Source organism: Atta cephalotes (genome assembly GCF_000143395.1).
Source record: "Atta cephalotes unplaced genomic scaffold scaffold00001, whole genome shotgun sequence".
Taxonomy (NCBI): domain Eukaryota; kingdom Metazoa; phylum Arthropoda; class Insecta; order Hymenoptera; family Formicidae; genus Atta; species Atta cephalotes.
Genome location: NW_012130065.1, coordinates 9,039,327 through 9,059,326, shown reverse-complemented (window position 1 = coordinate 9,059,326; position 20,000 = coordinate 9,039,327). Strand labels below are relative to the sequence as shown.

The window sequence follows — 20,000 nt, the reverse complement described above, 5'->3', positions numbered from 1 at the left end:
GATTTTTTATCTTTTACATTTTTGTCTTACATTTTTTATGTTAGGCGATAACATGAACAGTAAAGTAGCAAATTTAAAATATTGATTTGCTTACTGCTTAGATGTTACGCGATTGGTTGATTTGCTTATGTCATTCTCAAGAATATGTCCTCAAAAGGAAATTCGATAGTTGTGAGACACCCTGTGTACATACATATATGACATGCATAATTATTCATATGAATGTAGGTCAATATTTAGCGAATGTGTATAAAATTTACTATATTATCTGGAGCAGCTCTTTATTATTTTATATTTTTTTAATGTGTCATAGCCTTGATTTATTTTTTTATATTAATAAGCAAAAATGTGAATAATATAGATAAGAAGAAAGCCTTTTATTCGATCAAAGCGAATCCTGGTATCTAATATTTTTGCGTAAATTTTTACATTTTCTAATTTATAAACGACACTGCATGTCGATTATTTGTTCGTCTTGAAAGTTTATTATAAACTGTAAATTATAAAAATTTACGCAAAAATATTAAGCACCAAGATTCGCTTTAATTGAATACGATTTCTTTATTGTTTGTATTTTTTTTATTATTTAGGGCCTTTATTTTCAATTTGCTGTATATTCATATTACAGTAAGTACTTAAAGGATACTGTATTTTTATTTTGCGAATTGATTGATTTTACGGAAACACAAATCAACACAAAATCTTGTCAGCGACAAAAGAGATGAGAGTTTCGTCCTCGTTGCGTTTAATTGCGCGTTCCACTTTTCTCTATTTATTCCTGCGTGTCTCATGGTCTAGCATATCCCGTATTTATATCAATTTTTCTTTGTTTTCCCCGACGTCGACATGCGCGATCTACTTTATCCGTTTTACGCCTGTCCAAACTGTCGCGTAGGGATGAGACTCGATTAAGCTGCGGGACGCAGATTCTTTTCTTTTTTTTCATCTCGAGCATCTGGCAACTTGGTAGTTTTGCACAAAAGCTATCAAAAGGATGTACCGTTGGCAGTCATACGCGGACAGTTTTATAATCCTCGTACTTTTATTTGTCCACCCTTCTGCTGTTTTTTGTTCTTATTCCACGTTGCTTCTCCACGTCCGATCCATTTCAGCATTCATATTTTCCATCTCGCAATCGATACTCTCTTAAATATATCCATTAATTGCTACGCTCTTTGTATTTATCTTTCTGTTTGTTTCTATTTTTGGACCATAGAAAAGGAGTAAGGTTTTCTTAATTATGATATTTTCCGTTTTTTTTCTTTGTAGATGTGCTCTGTCATTACCGTCGTTAATCACGAATACACTATATGATATGATAATTATATCATTAGTCTACTTTTATACCATAATTATTAATTAACGACGCAATTACGAGTAAATTTAATTCTTCCTTTATTCCTTCTTTTTATATCTCGAGAAAAATATCTCTTCAACCCTCTTTTCATACTTTTTCTGCATTCCAGCTTTTTATCTTACTCTTATTACCGCTTTAATCGTTCAAAAGCCATTATCGTTTGTATGTAATCAGTACTTCCCTAATGTATTTATTAATTACTGTGCAATTATCACGTTTTTCTCGTCTTTATCTTCATTTATCCTTCGTCGGGGACAGAGTATTTCTCTATGACAATTTCGTTTTTTTTTCATTCTTGACATTCCCTGTTTCTATTCTTCGCTTTACTTGCGCATTAGCATGACCGTATTCGCGTATAATTAGTATTTTCTTAGCGTATTTGTTAATTGCCATGCAATTATCGCGTTTTCCCCGTTTATTCTTATCTTATGTTCTTTGCCTTTTAGGAAAAAGAGTATCCTCCGTTTGCTCTCCTCACCTGTTTGAGATCTCACGCTCGCTCGCTTGTTGAAGATTAAGCCGCGCTTTTCGCTTTGAGCGCTCAAACGTGAAAAAAGTCGACGAAATCAAAAACGTTATCAAAAGCGTGAATACAGTAGCTTACCTACCGTCCATAATTCATTGATTCCTCTAGAGAGAACATAATGTATTTATTTATAATAGCAAAATAAACACAACATCATGATTGTTTCATTGTCTTCTAAAAAAACAATCAATCTCTCTAGAGTCGATTTTTATATGCAAATATTAATCCTCCTGCAGCATCACTCCGAAATTTTCGGACATTAACTCATAATGCAGAGAAAACTCAAGTAAACGTATACAGCTATATAAACTTCATAAAAAATTTGATATAATTAAGGAGGTGGAGAATATTGAAGAAAATATTCAAAGTTTGAACATGAAACTATATCAAATGATAAAAATAAAAAAATTTTACACTCTGGACAGTTGAAGGAAACAGTATATATTTTTTTATGGTTCCGGACTACATAAAAATCTGAAAAAATTCTTGTACATTTGTGTAATTTTTAACAATAAGTTTTTAAAAACTGGACTGTATTTTATTTATTGTTTGCATATTGATGAAATCTAAATAAAAATTTTGAAAAAACGTGATATCGATTGTGTTCCTTAAAAGGAACAAAGTGTTACTGGAGAGTTAATAAATATAAGTATATATTTCAAGATATTTAAGTACAAACAGTTGTGCACTCTTGTGTTTACAAAATTACAGAAGTTATTTAGCGAATATCTTTTTAAGACTTAATAAGACGTTAAGACTTAATAACGTTTTCAATTATACATACGAAAAAGAAAGGGTTTTCCTATAAATTTGTAGAGTTACATTACGCTTTAAGATGCCCGATTGTAGATCGTAATCTGGACAGTATCCGCAGAGCGGAAAATCTGACCTCGACCTGCGTCAAAGCCACGGCGCGGCGATCGAATTTAATCCGACGATAGCCCAGTTTCTCCTCGTGTTTCCTACGCGTTTACTTTTCCTCCTCGTTTCTCGACCAAAGGTTCACTATTGAGCCTCTCGCGGGAGGTCCACTTTCCATCAGCGATCTCTCGTTGAGAGAGAAAGAGACGACGCCGCACATCGATTACGTTTCTCAACTCATCCACGGGGAATCGCCGTTCACGCTTAAGCTATCGCGCGAAATGGGATCGAATTAGCCACGGAAGCTTCGTAGATTGGAAGAGGAGAATTCTCGGTTTTTTTTTCTAGAAAAACGGATTGCGAAATTCCACCTGGATCTGAAATTCGCTAGGCATCTCGACATCGTGCTGCTGTCTCTTCCTCAGCTCTAATCGACGACGTTCTTGCGGTCTGGAAAAAGGAGCAATCGTCTTCACAGCGTACCTTAAAATCACCGGTATTTCAGCCACGAATTCTTTGAGCAATACGAGAGCGATTTTAGCTTGTTAGAAAAATGATAAGACTTTTAATTTTTCGAAAAGGTTGTAAAAGTGCAAATTGATAATGAGATCTTTTCTGTCTTATTTGATTCTAATTGATTCGCTCTGAAATTTTTTTAATAGTAATCTGATATTTGCGAATCCAATGTACTTTAAATTAATGTTTAGAGTATCTATGTTTGTTTAAAATTAACATAATTGAATGATTATTTAAGGAATAATAGCGCGAATAAGGATTTGATTAAGTTTAAATTCGAAGACAATTTTTATTTTATGATATAATAATTCGTGATACATGTATAATTAGATATATAAATATGATGCACGGATAAATAGATAGCAGTATTACAAAATTGTAAAGATCATGACTTATATTTTTGCTAAGGAAAAATTGACAAAAATTAATCACAGAAAACATAATGAAAAAAATTCAGAAAACTTGAAGATATATTATATACATACTTTGCATAAAAGTGAATTTATCTTTACAAAGAAATAAAGAAACATCTCAATATTAAATCTTGTTCTCGTTGTATTTGCTCGACTTTCGAGGGAGAATAAGTCTTACATTAAGATTACATTTAAAAATAAATGACACGCCAGATTTTGCAAATTTAGTAAATTTAATTTTTTTATCAAAATTTTTTTATATAAAATTTGCAGATTTAAAGATAATAACTACAAGAAACATTCATTGAATTTTACGTGTTAGTATAATTTTCAAATTGAATCCAGCTTATTTCAGTAGTTTTTCATTGGCAAAATGGTTTTTAATTTAATATTAATAATTTATAATAATTTCTTTATTTTTATATTAAAATTTTTATTTAATTTCCTCAGTGAAACTTTTATGTCATCTTTTCGTGATTTAATTTTTATCGGTGATTCTTTTAATAATTGAAGTAGAGTCTCGATACTATATTTAATTTTGATATTACATTTTAGATATAGAATAATTGACAATCACATTTCATTGTTTAAATTCGTAGAGATTGTTTCCAAATATAGGCATTGAAAAATTTTATCAACGTCATGTAGGATAATATCTTTACTTATACATTTTTCACTTCATGTTTAATTTCGTATTCTTATTTTTTGTTTAATTAACTCTTTGTTGACATACTGAGTGTGAACCACCCACCAAAATTATTTTAACTCTCTAAGACTCAATTTTCTTTTATTTTGTAGAACAAAAATACAATGTTTATAAAAAAAATCTCTGTTTTTTCAATTCCCAAAATAGCTTACATTCAATATGCAAAATAAATACCCTTTATCCAAAACCAACTTACAAACTAATTTTTTTTTAAAGTATCATATCTGAACAACAATTCTGTAAATTTTTAACTTTTAATATTGAATTTTTTAAAAGTTACAATTTTTTAAAGATTTTACTCGTTTTTTCTCTATTCATTGAACTCAAGATTTTTTTTCACAAAAACTATAATGAAATTTCAATCAAAACCTATTTGAATGTTTTCTACAGACCTTGAAATTGATTCGAAAGTCGATTCCTAATTTTTTTTCATATTGATTGGATTTTTTTAAATAAGAATGTCAGTTGTTTAAATATTGCCATTCAGTATGTCAAAAAGTGATCAAAAAAAGAGGTGTGTCAATAAAGGGTTAAATTTTATCGAAATATGTTTCAAATTTTCTTGAAAAATCAGTATTTTCAATTTATTATTTCAAGTTGTAAGTTACAAGTTCTTCTAAAAAAAAAATAATTTAAAAAATGATACGCTTAAATAATAAATTAGTTTTTTGTAACATCTGACATGTTTTTATTTATGTGCAAACTACTTCCTTTTGCACACGGCAGTTAAATTATTCCGCGATATAAAACCTCTCTGCTGATTGTCCCTTTTATCGGATAGAGTATCGATTACCATGAAGGGTGAACTTACGGATCGACCGCGTGCCAACAACGAAAGGGATCCAAACAATTACTTGTAGGAAGTAACACACGACCGTAAATTTCTCCGACTTTGCGATAGTACTTTAGTCGATTTATCTTTCCTCCAGCGATAGTCCGGAATATCGTCTATGATTGACGATTGGAATTCCTGGAATCTACCCACGTTCTACCCGGGAAAACTCGAGCCAAAAGACTCGATTCTCAGAGGTCGTGATTTTCCGGAGCGTCTTCCATTCAACTTTCTCTGCCCGTCCCTCAATTTACAACGTCTTTACAAAATTGTACCTGAAGTGGGGTACATGCATATTTGAGCGACGGTTCCAGTACATACTGCTTTTTCCAGACAAATTCCAATCTTTCCGTTATTATCGTACTCGAGTCTGTGCGCATTTTATCGTAGAGAGAGAGGGAGGGGGGGGGGGGAGTAGAAAATAAAGTAAAATGTAAAATAGTTGAACTTTGCACTCAAATGTTTAAATTTTGGAATTTAAACATTTTATATAAAATGTCAATATATATTAAGAGATTAATGTATTTGCTTAGAGTAGAGTTTTCTGTTTAGATTCACTTTAGAAACTTAATTATTTGATAATATTATTTGACTGTCTACTTACATCCGATTAATCCATATTATTTGTACAAGATTTGCACGTTTTATGCTGAAATTATGCAAAGCTACGTCATACATTTAGCAACAACGATAAAGCAAATAGAAAGAATTTTTTATTCGTTATCGAAATGGTAAACTTCGATTTCAAGAATTTTCCACGGAAATCTGTCGTTTCGTTCCGGAAGTTGAACCGCTTGGATGGAATTTGCACGGCGCGAAGCGAAACGAAACGAAGTTATGGCTCATCCCCGGATCCTAAATACCCGGCAATCCTTTCTAATTCCGTCCAAAAAGTTATCATACCATCTCGCCTCGCACCTTCGCTAACTTGGGCGAAGTCGCAAAAATTTTATAAGAAATAATGAAAGCACAACGACACTGAGAACGAAGGCTTTTACAAATATAATTAACCCCGACGGTGACTTTTATATGTACCGTGGGAACAAGTCTCCTGCCGCCACGATTCGTCCTCGTATTTTCGCAGATTTAAAAGGGGTTGTATCACCATACATTCAACGCGAATTCGTCTCTGCAGAAACTTTTAATAATAAGTTTAGCAATCTTCATTCTTACGAGCGTTATTAAAATACGGCAAATTGCCATGAAAAAATACTATTAACATATTTTGAATTGTCAATGATTTCTCTCTCATACGAGTAATGGTAAAAACTGATGTGTTATTTTATTTATAATGAATTAAATTATTAAAATCATATAAAACGATAATTAACTAAATGAGAATTGAGTTTTAAACAAAAAATGTGAAAGTATAATTATTCTATATGATTATATAGATTGTATTATATCTATATACAATATTGTGTATTTATATATACATGTATATTTATTATTGTGTATTTATATATACATGTATATTAATTAGTATTCACGAGTTTAAATATTCTATATGGAGGAAGATCTTAAAAGTCGTCAGTTATGATAATTGAATCTATATGATGCAAATGATCCCTTTTTTCTCGATAAATTCGATTACTGAGTCTTTATTAACCGACATCGCATTCTGTTCTCTTTCCAGAGGACGAGAGTGCCGTGGTGCAGGGTGTCGTTACGCAAGATGGTCTCTTCGACGGCAGTGTCGTGACCAGATTCGAGGAGTATTACATCGAGCCAACGAGCAGGTATTTGAATAAAAATGAAGACACGTCGCCGCCCTATCACAGCATAGCTTATCGTACCTCCGATGTTACCACCCCGCCACATCCATTACCCTGTGCCAGTCATCAGCTGCATCAACAGAGATCTCTTCGCGATTCCTTCGATAGGTGAGTTCTATCTTGCGCTCTTGAATTTCTAAGCGATGATTATCGATGTAGAGATGAAAGTATAAATCGCCTTCCGGATCGTATAATGGGTTTTAAAATTCATAGATGATTTTTTATGCTGTTTTTTTATCAAATCACACAGAAATATCGATTCTATTACTAAGAAAAGTGATTACAATTGATCTTTTAGTTTAGCTTAATAAGAAATGGTTATCTTTAACAAAGAATATTTTCTTGGCAATAATCTTAAAATATACTTATTACAAATTTTAAAAAAATCATTATTATGTACTCAAAGTAAAGAATTTATTTTTTTGAAGAATATTATAAAATTTTATTATATAAAAAAATGTATAATAAGCAAATAAAATTTGTATTAATTTAACAATCTTGATTAAAATATTAAATTTACTAAAATACTACTAAAATACAGAATATATTTGAATAAATTTGATGCTTATGATAAACTCGAAAACAAATTTGTGAATGTATGAACATTTGAAGCACTTTTGAAACAAGTCATATTTAGATACAGTGGCGTATTCAGATTTCAGAATGCGTTATATAACATGAACTATATGCTAATGCATGCTAATATCTTTATAAGTGCACTTTGAATACAGTCAAATATGTATAGTTTTATGTTTACTTTTATCGTTTTTAGTTTACGATTATTCGCGAAACTTTTTATTTTATCTTATATGATAGACTTAAAATTTGAATTGTGGTAATATATAATTTTTTGTCGATAAGCATGCATTTATATTTAAAATAATTTTCTAGAATGCATTTAATTTATTTGAAAACATTAAGATGCGAAACTTTGTTTTATGATCATATTAAGATAATTTTTCGTAAAATACTTTATTTACTTGTATAATTTATACACTGAGAAAAAAATGCTGTTGATTCAATTAAAATCTATATTACAGGCTGTTACTAACATAAGTGATTAATTTATGTACATTTTTATTGACAAAGGCATAAATTATTATTTCAATAATCAAAGCGTTTATGTCAATAAAAATATATATGAATTAATTACTTATGTTAGTGACAGTCCGTCATGTAGATTTTAATTGAATCAACAGCATTTTTTCTCAGTGCATATTTTATAATCAAGTATTATTTATGATAAATATAACTGATGAAATAGCTACGCTCTTATTAAGATATTCTTCTAAGTGCTTATGTTCTCTCGTATATTTTCTACTTTATGAAAATACATTCGCGAAGAAAATGATAAAAGAGCATATTGTTGGCAAACGCGCTATAATTTAGACACGTGTAGAGGAAATTCCCGCCGGCCGGGATTATCATATATTATGCGTTCTATGTCAGTCTTCATATGGCGGACTTTAAATGTAAATTTAAACTTCGCGATGTCTGTTCCTCTAGATATAGGTACAACAATTCTCAGGCATTCTACGAGCCTCTTCTCGGCGAACACATTGCTCTCTACTCCAGGGAAAACAATGCGAGAGTGTTAACATTAGAAACGAATAATGACGTTGAATACACGGACGCGTAAGTATCTTGCATTTCGAGTAAAAAACATATCGAATCTTTTTCCTGATTAATGCGCACAAATAAATATATTTCATCATACATTGCGCTATTTTTCAAAGTGTAGGAAAGTTTAAATTAGGTCGTATCAGTATAAAAAGTTTCAAATATTTATTTAAAAAACAAAAGAATAAAAATAATCAATTTCGTTTTTAGAAAAACTGGACGTATACTTAAATGTTTCTTTATGTTACAATGAGTTCTTTCTCCTCTCTTAGTTTTTTATTTTTTATTTTTTAATTTAAAGAAATGCTATTTTTCTGAAAGAAGAAATTGATTAAAGTTATTTATTTGATGACGGGAGAGACAATGAGTAACACGGAAGAGACGAGTTTTACTCTAAATTCTAATAGCTTTGTCTCTCTTCTGAGTCAATTCACGTGTCAATTATTAGTGAAGTACCGGCATCGTATGTGCCTCCGTCGACAAAAGTTAAAATAGAATTCGGAGGAGTTTGGAAGTCTGTGAGGAACATGGCGTTTTTCATCGAACAATAAAAGCGACCTTATTTCCCGTCCGCAGCGTGAGCGGCAGAGATAGGATCGCGAGGCATCTACACAAGCGTGCGACGGTAGATCCCCGGAAAACTACCTGCATGCTCTACTTGCAAGCCGACCATCAGTTTTTCGCGCGATACGGCACGGAGGAAGCCTGTATCGAGGTGATGACGAGGCACGTGCAAAGAGTCAACTCCATCTACAAACACACAGGTGGGTGTTCTTCCTCGCGGCGATATACCGCGCGCACGAAGCACGGTGAGAGATGATCTAACAATTTTCACCACGAGTCGGGAAAACGGATGTAGCGAAGACCGAAGGGGAAAAAAGTCGGGGAAATTGAAAACTACTTGAGGAACGTGAAAAACGTCAGGAGAATCTAATTTAAAATGGCCAGAGAATATCGAGGATGCGAGGAAAAAAGCGAAAAAATTCAGAGGCTTTTAAGGAATGCCAGGGAAACTTTACGGGAATTATGAAAATTTTTTGCAATTTTACAATTCCTACCGTGGTTGATGATATTACGAGGGAAGAATTATTTGTTCGATTTTGATTTGTTGATATTTAAATTTATATTTATTTATATTTTAATATTAAGCGCAATTAAGCGTTATGTTTACACAGAAAAAATACGATAGAAATAATAAATTAATTTTCTTTGTATGTCGTTGTACGCGTATAAGTCAATTTTTTTTGTTTTTCTCATTTATAATTTTGTTACACTCTAGTAAAAGCGATGGAATTATTAGATGAAACTTGCGAAAACCGCTTGAAAAGCAAATAATTAGCAAACATATAACTAGAGGAAATAAAGTAAAATGCAGTTTTGGAATATTATTCATGTGAATAATTCAGTTTAATGTTACTTAAATCCATAATAATATTAAATTTAATTCAAAAAACATTGATTGTAAAATATATAATATAATTAATCTTCATCCAGTAAAAAATGTAATTCTAAAAAATATTGAGTCTCGTATTTTTTTTCGCACAAAGAGAGATACAGTGTAATTTTGTGAATGTTAAACGAGTAGCATAAAATATAATTAAGAAAAATAAACATGTATATACATATTTTTATAATACAAATATATGTAAAATTGTTTATATTTCGTAATTAATGCGAGATTTTTAATGCTTCTTATGATAAATATCAATTTAAAATCTTTCGATAAAATGGTTTTATTACTTGATATCATTGTAAAACATATACTGATCTATTTATTTGTATGTACAGTATTTTCATTACCGTACTGTTCCATTATGTATAACACACACTGAGTTCTAAATTACACGCGAATTACTCTGTTTGGACCAGAGAACGGTAATCACATGGGAATCGTCAATGTGAGGCGCAAGAAACAGAACTAGAATAATACACGAGTTTAAGTGAATTATTTAGTTCTGATGAATATGCAATTTAAGAAACAACTAGTGTTTGAATCATGTCTCTTTTCAGATTTCAATCAAGATGGGCGGCCGGATAACATCAGTTTCATGATTAAACGCGTTAAGGTGCACAGCGAGGATGCATTGAGAGATCCTCATTATCGTTTTCCGGGCAATTATGGAGTGGAGAAATATTTAGAGCTCTTTTCAGGTAAAGACCTCGTTGCCGTTCTTTGTTAATAATCCGCAATACGGCGTAATGTCGATACGTCAATATACGCGAACGAGGGGATTGTACTATACTAATATATTGATGTTTGCCTTGTTATAGAGGAGGATTATGACGCATTCTGTCTGGCTTATATGTTCACGTATCGGGATTTCGAGATGGGAACTCTGGGTTTGGCATGGACAGGCGATCTCAAGAATGCTGGCGGCGTATGTGAGAAGAACGGGGTATGCGTAGCGAAATATATTAGTAGACCTTCATAAAAGAAATGTTGATTATATTTTTTATAAATAGTATGATAACAATTCTAAATTTTAAAGAGAATTAATTATATTAAATTAGACTTTTAAAAAAATTACAACAATTTATTTATCTTCTACTCTCAACATTATATATTCATATCCCATTCATGGTGGTGATCAGCTGATCTACTCCGATAAAAATTGATTTCTTGTCGCATGATTTTTTTTCGTGATCGTTAAAACGTAAATTGCTGCGAATATGAAGTTTGATGAAAAATAATTATTGAAATAATGTTATAGCATTATCGCGGCAGCATGAAGTCATTAAACACCGGCATAGTGACCCTATTAAATTACGGGAAGCACGTACCGCCTGCGGTTTCTCACGTTACTTTGGCTCACGAGATCGGCCACAACTTTGGCTCGCCGGTACGTACACTTCCGTTAGTTACGTTCAAAACGGCGTGTTCCACATTCCGTGGTCTTGTTATACAATGTTGTCCCGTCAATAAACGAATGATGCGCATGTCGTACATCTCATTGTTCTTTTGCGTTCAGCACGATCCGGAACAATGTACACCAGGCGGGGAGGATGGCAACTTTATAATGTTCGCTCGTGCTACCAGCGGGGACAAGCGTAACAACAATCGCTTCAGTCCATGTAGCCTGAATGCCATAAATCCTGTGCTTAACAGCAAGGCACGGTCTCCAAAGGGATGCTTCACTGGTGAGTTTTATACTGTGGGAGTAATAGCGAACGCAATATATCGTTACGTCGTAGTGAGACGAAATTGATCGAACCAGCTCCTATCTGTTCGTCCAATTATTCTACTCTCGTTTGCTCTAACCCTGGCGGTACTCTGCATTGTTTATTGTAGAACCGCAAGTATCGTTGTGCGGCAATGGCGTGGTGGAGGAGGGCGAGGAGTGCGATTGCGGCTGGGAGGAGGATTGCAGGGACTCGTGCTGTTATCCCCAGCGCCGTTATCCACCGCCCGAGGAGACCCCGTGCACTCTCACACCGCGTGCGGTGTGCAGTCCTAGTCAAGTATGTATGACGCTTGTAAAAAATGCGAGTTGGACTGTACTGTCGAGGGAATTTTAGGACGGCTTTCCCTCCTCAAAATTTAACTCAAAGCCGCGCTTGCGCTTTTTCAATCTTTAATATTAAATGCTAAGTGTTCAAGCGTCTAAATAAATTTTTCAAACACTTGCTTGTCCAGTTGTATATTTAAAGGTTCATTCAATTGTTTAAATATTCAAATAACAGAATGCATATATAAATGTAGTCACATTTTAATCAATTTTTTATGAAGCCATTATATCTTTAATATTTGATAAAATTTCTGTTACACAAAATTGGGCATATTTATAATGTGACAAGCAATGTGTTTAATAATTGACATATAGTATTTTATGTAAAAGATATTAAGATTCGCTCGTATATATTCATCGCTCGTTTATTTTACCGAAAATTAATTAATTTAAGTGATATCCTATGAAATTTACTTTAGGTAATTTACTCACAGACATAACGTAATTACATGGCGCATCGTGCGTATGACATGGTGTAATTTCAACGGCTCTATTTGCTTTCCTTTTCAGGGTCCGTGCTGTACCAGCGAGTGTAATCTCCGTTTCGGAGACAAGTGCAGAGATGACAACGGCTGTCGCGATGCGAGCTTCTGTGACGGTCGTTCTCCGTACTGTCCGCCATCCATTAACAAGCCTAATAAGACCATCTGTAACCGTGAGCTGGTTTGCTTCATGGGGGTAGATATTAATCCCATTAAAAACTACACACGTTCTTTCTCATTAAATGAACAAATATGATCTCACGTGCGTGAAACTTGTGTTTCAACAGGAGTGCACTGGCAGCATTTGCTTAGCATACGGATTGGAATCTTGCCAATGCATACCAGGCCCGAACGATCCACCGACGAAGGCTTGCGAGTTATGTTGTCGACTTCCCGGGGAAAATCAACCATGCTTGTACGTTTAACTCATATTATTTTGTCGATCGATTTATGTAAAAATTTATTAAATTAAACTTTTTCCTTTGGTAGATCGTCTTTTGATTGGAATTCTCCACCGTATGATATTCCTGATATGTTCTCAAAGCCAGGAACTCCATGTAACGATTATAACGGCTACTGTGATGTCTTTCAAAAATGTCGCGAGGTAAGTAGAATTTGAATATGGAAGATCGTGCGAGTAGTAGATAACAGCGCTAATTAAAATATTTTATTTAGGTCGATCCAAGCGGTCCATTAGCAACTTTAAGGAAACTCTTATTATCCGACGAGAGCCTCGCCACTTTTAGACGGTGGGTCGCTGAACATTGGTATGCAGCCGCTCTGATAATTTTAGCGGCGATATCGTTACTAGTATGTATAAAAAAATTACATTTTCTCTAGAAATAATGTATTCAAAAATTATTTATTTTTAAAATTAAAATTTAGATTCCTAATTTTTCTGTTGTTTAATAATTTATTATTTTTAATCAATAAATAGTTCGCGGGTAAGATTGTTATCTATAGAGTAAACGTGTTTTTGTAAAAATAAGCGCAAGAAAACACTCAGTCTACATATTTATATATATTAAAAATGTTTAGTATCAGAAACAACTAAGGAAAAGAGAAAAATGCAATGAGAGTCAGTGTAGGGATACATAAAAAGTAGGTTATTACTAATAATAATAATGTATGTGTTTGTTATAAATAATTGAGAATTAATTGCTTTTTACAAAAATTCTAGCATTACATTATACCTTCTCTACACCTACATTTGATTAAAGTATTGCGTAGAAACAAATATTCTTGTAGCTGCTAGATAATCTTTAATTAAAGCTTTGCATAAAATAATAATTTGAATTTCCTTTGTAAATTATATAGTTTTTATTAAAATAGTTTTTATTAAAAACTAAAATAATACGCTTAAAGAAATATATATATTTATATACGATAATAGTATCTTATTGATTCATATTTATAAATTATTATTAATTATTAATAAATTATTAATAAACTAATCAAATGAAAATTCATTTACGATATAAAGATTTTATTTTCTTCTTTTAGGTAGCAAGCATGAGATTACTGGGCAAGCGACCGGACTTGAAGCTAAAGTCTGTCACGATTATCCATAGTTCTACGACGGAAACGGTACGACTTCCGCCGGAAGGTACGGAAGGAGTAACAGTGCATCCACCGGCGGTACGTGCCAAACTTCCTCTTAGCAGAAAGGTCAGGGAGAAGAGATGTCATCGCAAACATAAAGATGGTGGCCACACCGACAAGTCTAACAATAAGGTAAAATTAATTTAAAAAGAAAATAAATTATTTTTGAATTTAAATACTTAAAATAAATTTTTTATTTGTATTTAAAGGATACCAAAAAGAAACAAAACCAACAAACAAAGAGATCGTCTACCGGGCAGGTCGATGACTTTGCGCGAAAGAGACCAGCTGAAGTTTTGGCTGCTGTAACTCAAGAGAATAAACGGAAGAAGATTACATCTATTAGAGATAAAGGACAAGGGACTAGCAATAATCCAGGCGGAAGCAGCGGCGATAACGATAAGAGAAAGCGTAAAAAGCAACATAGAAAGGAAGTAATTGACTACTCGGCAATTCAAGCGGATAAGGAACCGGAAACGAACGCCGATCCTAAGAGTAAAGTGCGTTCTTGGTTATTGGCATCTTCGCAATGTCGACCGGAAACCGGTGCACGGACCAACATTAACGGTATGCCGAAAAGTAAATCAACCCCGGTAGGTCTAACAGCCAGTGGAGGGGCGGTGGGGTCCAGAGTGCCAGTGTCAAGACAACAGGCATTAACGTCCATGCGACGTCCTGGAGTGGAGACTGGAAGAGCGGAACTAAAGAACTCATTGAATTCCCTCGCCAGAAAGGAACGGGCGAGGCTCCAGGTGGTATATAAGCCACCGTTCAGATTCAGCGTGAAGCTGCGCAAGTCCGACAAGGTGGCGCAAGCACCGGCCACGGCCGTGAATCATACGAACGCGAATAGCAGAACGAAGTTACCGAGAACTGGAGTGTTGCTACGAACAGCGAAGCGGAAGGACCGAGTCAGAATAGGCAGAGCACGACAGATAGCCCCTACTGGCATCGGAAATAGCGGTGGCGATCTGCCGGAACCGGCCAACTCCGACTTACACACTGTACCCTCCGATTTGGAAGTATTACTGTCCGAGAGCGAGTTTCTTTTCTCGGATACGTGACCATGGATAATGAACGTATTTGAGTTCGTTTCGAGTCGCTACGCGACTAAGTAGCTCTTGCATATTTTCATCCCTTATATCCGTGCGAGAATAGATAATACTTTAGGATGCGCGAAATGATAGATAGTTTCGCGTTGAATTGTTAGCTCGTGTGTGGAAGAATCCCGTCCGAGAACGTGGAAGGGAAGACTCGCTTAATTGATTTGTTGCCCGATTTATCGAACGTTATAATTCGTTTTTCCTTCTACTGTTTGCCACTCTGTGCACATCAAAACAAAAAGATGTTCTGCATGAATTCATTCTTCCTTTCCGCATCTCTAGAGTGGAACGATAGTGCGGTGACCAATCATACGTTTGCGAACATTCGCGCTGTCCTCGACGATGCTACTCACGCGCGATTGCGATGAACGAAATTTGCGCTTTGATGACGAACGTATGGCATGCGCCGATGCTAGTTTTTCGACGATCAAGCCAGTTTTCTTCTTCCAAAGAAAGGGGCCAAATCCACTGTTCAAAGCGACTGGTGTAAACGCCGCAAGTATATAAATATTGATCTACTTATCTAATATTTTCCGGAGCTAATGAAAGCAAATTACGATTCGTTTTTGATGGTAGCTTTAAATTTTCAGGGATCAGTGCGCAGCATTAATCTCAAAATGCAATGCGATACTTTGGGATGTCGAAAGTAATGCTTTATCTTAAAAGTCTCTTTACACTGTGCCTGTGCTGTTACTCTGTACTCTCTTTTTTGACGCTTAGAAAAAAATTACGTCTATATTGCGTAATTTTCAATTAAATGGCGATATATCAGTTGTAAGAGGATGACAAAAGGTTAATTGCGTCGACAGCCTTGATTGACTAACTTTTATTAGTCGCTCCCTTTGAAATTGTAGCCCTAATTATAATGTAGTCATAATACTACGTTACAGTCGTTGCTATGATACGGCTATAAAATATTCTATATTTTAATCCTAACTGTAATATAGCTATTACGTGCTTTATATTATAGCCCTAGCTATAATATAGCTAAATTACATTATAATTGTAACATTATATCTTTAGCTATGATATAATTAACATGTAATTCTATATTATAGCTACTGTTATAATGTAACGTATTAGCTACAGTGTTTATTCATAGCTAGGGCTATTGTATCGATGCAGAGGAACAAAACTTAGCATACCACGATCAGAACTGATCTGACGTTAATGGGAACCGTGAAACGTCAGGCAGTTCCGAACAGATCGTCAGAAGGTTTTCTTGTTTCTTCGCCGCCCGATCTGCCTGTAACGTTATAATATTATAACGTTATTATTCACTCGTGGTTCCTATTGTCGACAATTCCTAATTACATTTCATGAAGCATCTTATCGGATATACTTTGCATCTTTAGGACGTTCACGAGAAATTGTGAGACGAACCGACAGATTGCTTATATTTTTAAGATTGTACAAAATATTTTCATTGAAAATATTTTCATCCATTATGTCGAGTTTTAGCGACATCGACTTTTTAACTTCTTTTGCTCGTGATTGTTAACAGAGAACATGTTGTTTCTTCTATTTCATACTTAATCTTCAAATCCAATATGTGGTGTTATTATTTGGTACTTACGCCTCTTTACATACCTAATTGCATTTCTGAGTGTTCTTCCATTTAATTGTAATGCTTTATCGCTCAGACATTCCTATTTATTCTGCAAAAGATGAGTCGATTAATTAGACTTGATAGATAATTGCTTTTTCATATTTAAATTTTTTTCATAAAGAAATCTTTGTGAAAAAATATCCACATAATATACTATGTATTTTATTATACCACGTATATTTTATACTGTGTTTATTCTATTATACAGGGGGATATTCTATTATACAGGTGTTTCTAAAATTCATATATTTACAAAACAGACTTCTATCGATTCTACTTAATTAAATAAATTCTTTTGCAACGCATTGTCGAATGTGTTTGTCGAATTAAGTTCCTTGCGCTCGCGGCACGTGCACTCGAGCTAAAAGCGTATCTCGGTATAGAATATTCGCGTGTTCGCGTTTTACGAGTCAGCTTCATGTACATTCCTCTCGAGTGTCGCCGTGATCTCCTGAGCTGCCACGATTTCATTCATGACGACAAAATCGCGATAGCCGGCTTGATTAATCGTTATGAAATCGACTAAACTAGCTCTTATTAGCCAACACGTATGAGTACGGTTAATGCATCCTCTTTAAGATCCGTTTACGATCGCCGACTTCTCATACTGTCAGCCTGACGCGCCGAAATGTATGAGAAGTCGTTGTATATGATAAAATAACAAGTCGGATCGATACGGACTCGATACTCAAGGATAATAACATTAATAATATTAATACGCTCGTTGGCGGCATTCATTTTTGTATAATATCATTCCTTAACAACAAGTATTATTCAGCGAAAGAATGAGAAAGATAAAGATAACGTAAAAATAACTAGCTATTTTACGTATAGATTACTAAACGATATAAACAGGGTCTGATAGGTTTTTTTTTAACTTAATTGAAGCTATTTGACTAAAATTATTAACATCGCTATATACTTGCATAATTTAAACTTGCGTAAGCAAATATTTCACTAAAAATCTATACCGTTCGGAGTTAAATGAATTAGCTCTTCCGGCGAATGAAAATTTATCTCTGAACTGTGTACTATTTTGAATTAAAGAAAGCTGAATTAAAGAAATTATTGATTGAATTTTATTTATCTTTTAAAGAACGTGTCGATCAGTTATATATATATGCGCATGACTGAATTTTGCAACAGCGTGCAGCTGTTGGGGGAGGGGGGGGGGGGGACAAATATTAAAATTTTTATATAACGCTATATTATTTGATATGCGTTTGTTAATTAAAAACAATTGGAAGCCTAATTTGTTAAGTGAGCGATGTTTCAACTCCAAAGTTCATAAGAACATTTGTAATTATATACAGGTAAATTAGACTTTGCAAGTGATTATGCTTTGTCTAATGCGGTAATTACATGTGACCGACCGTGTTCTATACGTTCATAATTGATTTTGTAACTGCGAAACTGTGTTCATAGCAACAATTCTCAAGAGAGATCCGTTTGTATATGTGCGCGTGTATGCGTGTACGCATAAACACGCTCCGTAAATGTATTTAATTCATAAGAAGATGTGATGTTACTTTTACATGAATCTATAGACAGAATTGCTTAACTCATAAGGAAGCGTTTACTTTTAAGACCAAGCTGTGTTATATCCTCTCTTGAATTAATTGGAAATTGAAATCGATATTATTTCGATGGATTAAATTCTCGACGCTATACCATAGTAAGAAACGGTTGAATGAAATTTAATTGAATGAAACAATAAAAAGAATAAGATATGGCCTAATAAGAGTCAACGCGAATGTAAGTTGAATGAGATTTGTTTCGTAAAACTGGGCACGTTTTGTAAAAGGAAAATTCACTCTTAATTTTGAGTAACAATAAATTCACAATTAAAAAAAATTATATGAAGATTGACACATTTTACTTGTCAAAAAAAAAAGGGAAAAGAAAAAAAAGAACTTCACAGAGACTTCAGCTTTGTGCAGAGTGTCTGTAGTATTTAAATCCACTGAAATGTCAATTACAATTTCCGAATTTTTAATCGATTATAAACCATGTCGCGCGATTCGCTTTGTTGTGCCTAGTCGCTGCGCAGAAATCGCTACGAATTTGCGTGCGAGCGCGGCGAGCGTTTAATTCGTATTAATCTGGACTCGTTAATTTCGTTTGTACTCCGTTGTGTCTATATGCCTCTATACACATATATATATATATACACATATATTGTGATACATACCTATATGTCGTACAAGTAGTACGTATTTCGCTTTGGTCGTAAGATTTATGTTATAATCTAAAAACAAGAAGCAAAAGAACAGATAAAGAATGAAAGCAAGAAAGCATGTAGCTTGATCGTAGAATCAGATAGTCGGCAGAAATGTTTGGATATTCGGATTCTGTAATGTGTAGATGATAAAAAAAGTAGCTGTTATCCTTGTGTAGTCTCTACCGAGAGATTTAGTCGCGATGAAGTGAATCAAATTCATAAACGCAAATTGTAACGCGATCAGCAATTTTCTACAATCTTAAGAATTCGGCAAGCGCGATGGAGAACGCATGCATACGAGGAAAGGTTTTGTGCCATTTATAACTCATTCTGAGCTATTCTGGGCAAGTGAGATTGGATTAGCGTGAGAACATTTAGTAATTGAGAAAATAATCAATTTAGCGAAATCAATAGCGAAATCAAACAAAACATCCACTGAGAAACATAAATAAGTTTAGAAGGGAAAATAGATATCAGTTGAGCTTAGATAGCACATAATAATATCTGTAGTATTTTTTCATTGCACGTTTTAGTATAGAAACTTAAATGCAATACTATTGCTTTTATTTAACAAATTGAATGACGCATGATTAACACTATAGTTTATCCACTTAGGATCAGTTGTTCCATCTTCGGGTAAACTGTGTATTATGTGACAATTTATTTCATAAACAAAAAAAAGAGTAAAAGTGAAGAGAGTAAAAGAGTAAGAAAACGAACTGGAGAGAGAGAGAGAGAGAGAGAGAGAGAGAGAGAGAGAGAGAGAGAGAGTAGTAGTAGTAGAGAAGAACGTACGTACGTACTAACTAATTAAATTAAAATAAATAAATTAATAATATAGTAGTAGAGTAAGTAAGGAACGAAGAACTAA

The 20,000-nt window shown here is 33.8% G+C and overlaps 1 protein-coding gene across 1 annotated transcript in view; it reads left to right on the top strand.

The window, feature by feature from the left end:
* LOC105626161 (disintegrin and metalloproteinase domain-containing protein 10) overlaps window positions 1-15,260 on the top strand; it is a 56,268-nt gene extending 41,008 nt beyond the window's left edge. Inside the window, exons 4-17 of the mRNA XM_012207476.1 lie at window positions 6,848-7,094; window positions 8,493-8,621; window positions 9,183-9,370; window positions 10,617-10,757; window positions 10,878-11,002; window positions 11,318-11,446; window positions 11,576-11,744; window positions 11,896-12,065; window positions 12,623-12,790; window positions 12,882-13,009; window positions 13,084-13,198; window positions 13,270-13,404; window positions 14,098-14,328; window positions 14,406-15,260. Of these exons, the coding sequence (XP_012062866.1) occupies window positions 6,848-7,094; window positions 8,493-8,621; window positions 9,183-9,370; window positions 10,617-10,757; window positions 10,878-11,002; window positions 11,318-11,446; window positions 11,576-11,744; window positions 11,896-12,065; window positions 12,623-12,790; window positions 12,882-13,009; window positions 13,084-13,198; window positions 13,270-13,404; window positions 14,098-14,328; window positions 14,406-15,260 (2,930 nt within the window). The remainder of the gene's footprint in view (window positions 1-6,847; window positions 7,095-8,492; window positions 8,622-9,182; window positions 9,371-10,616; window positions 10,758-10,877; window positions 11,003-11,317; window positions 11,447-11,575; window positions 11,745-11,895; window positions 12,066-12,622; window positions 12,791-12,881; window positions 13,010-13,083; window positions 13,199-13,269; window positions 13,405-14,097; window positions 14,329-14,405) is intronic.
* Window positions 15,261-20,000: the final 4,740 nt, after the last annotated feature.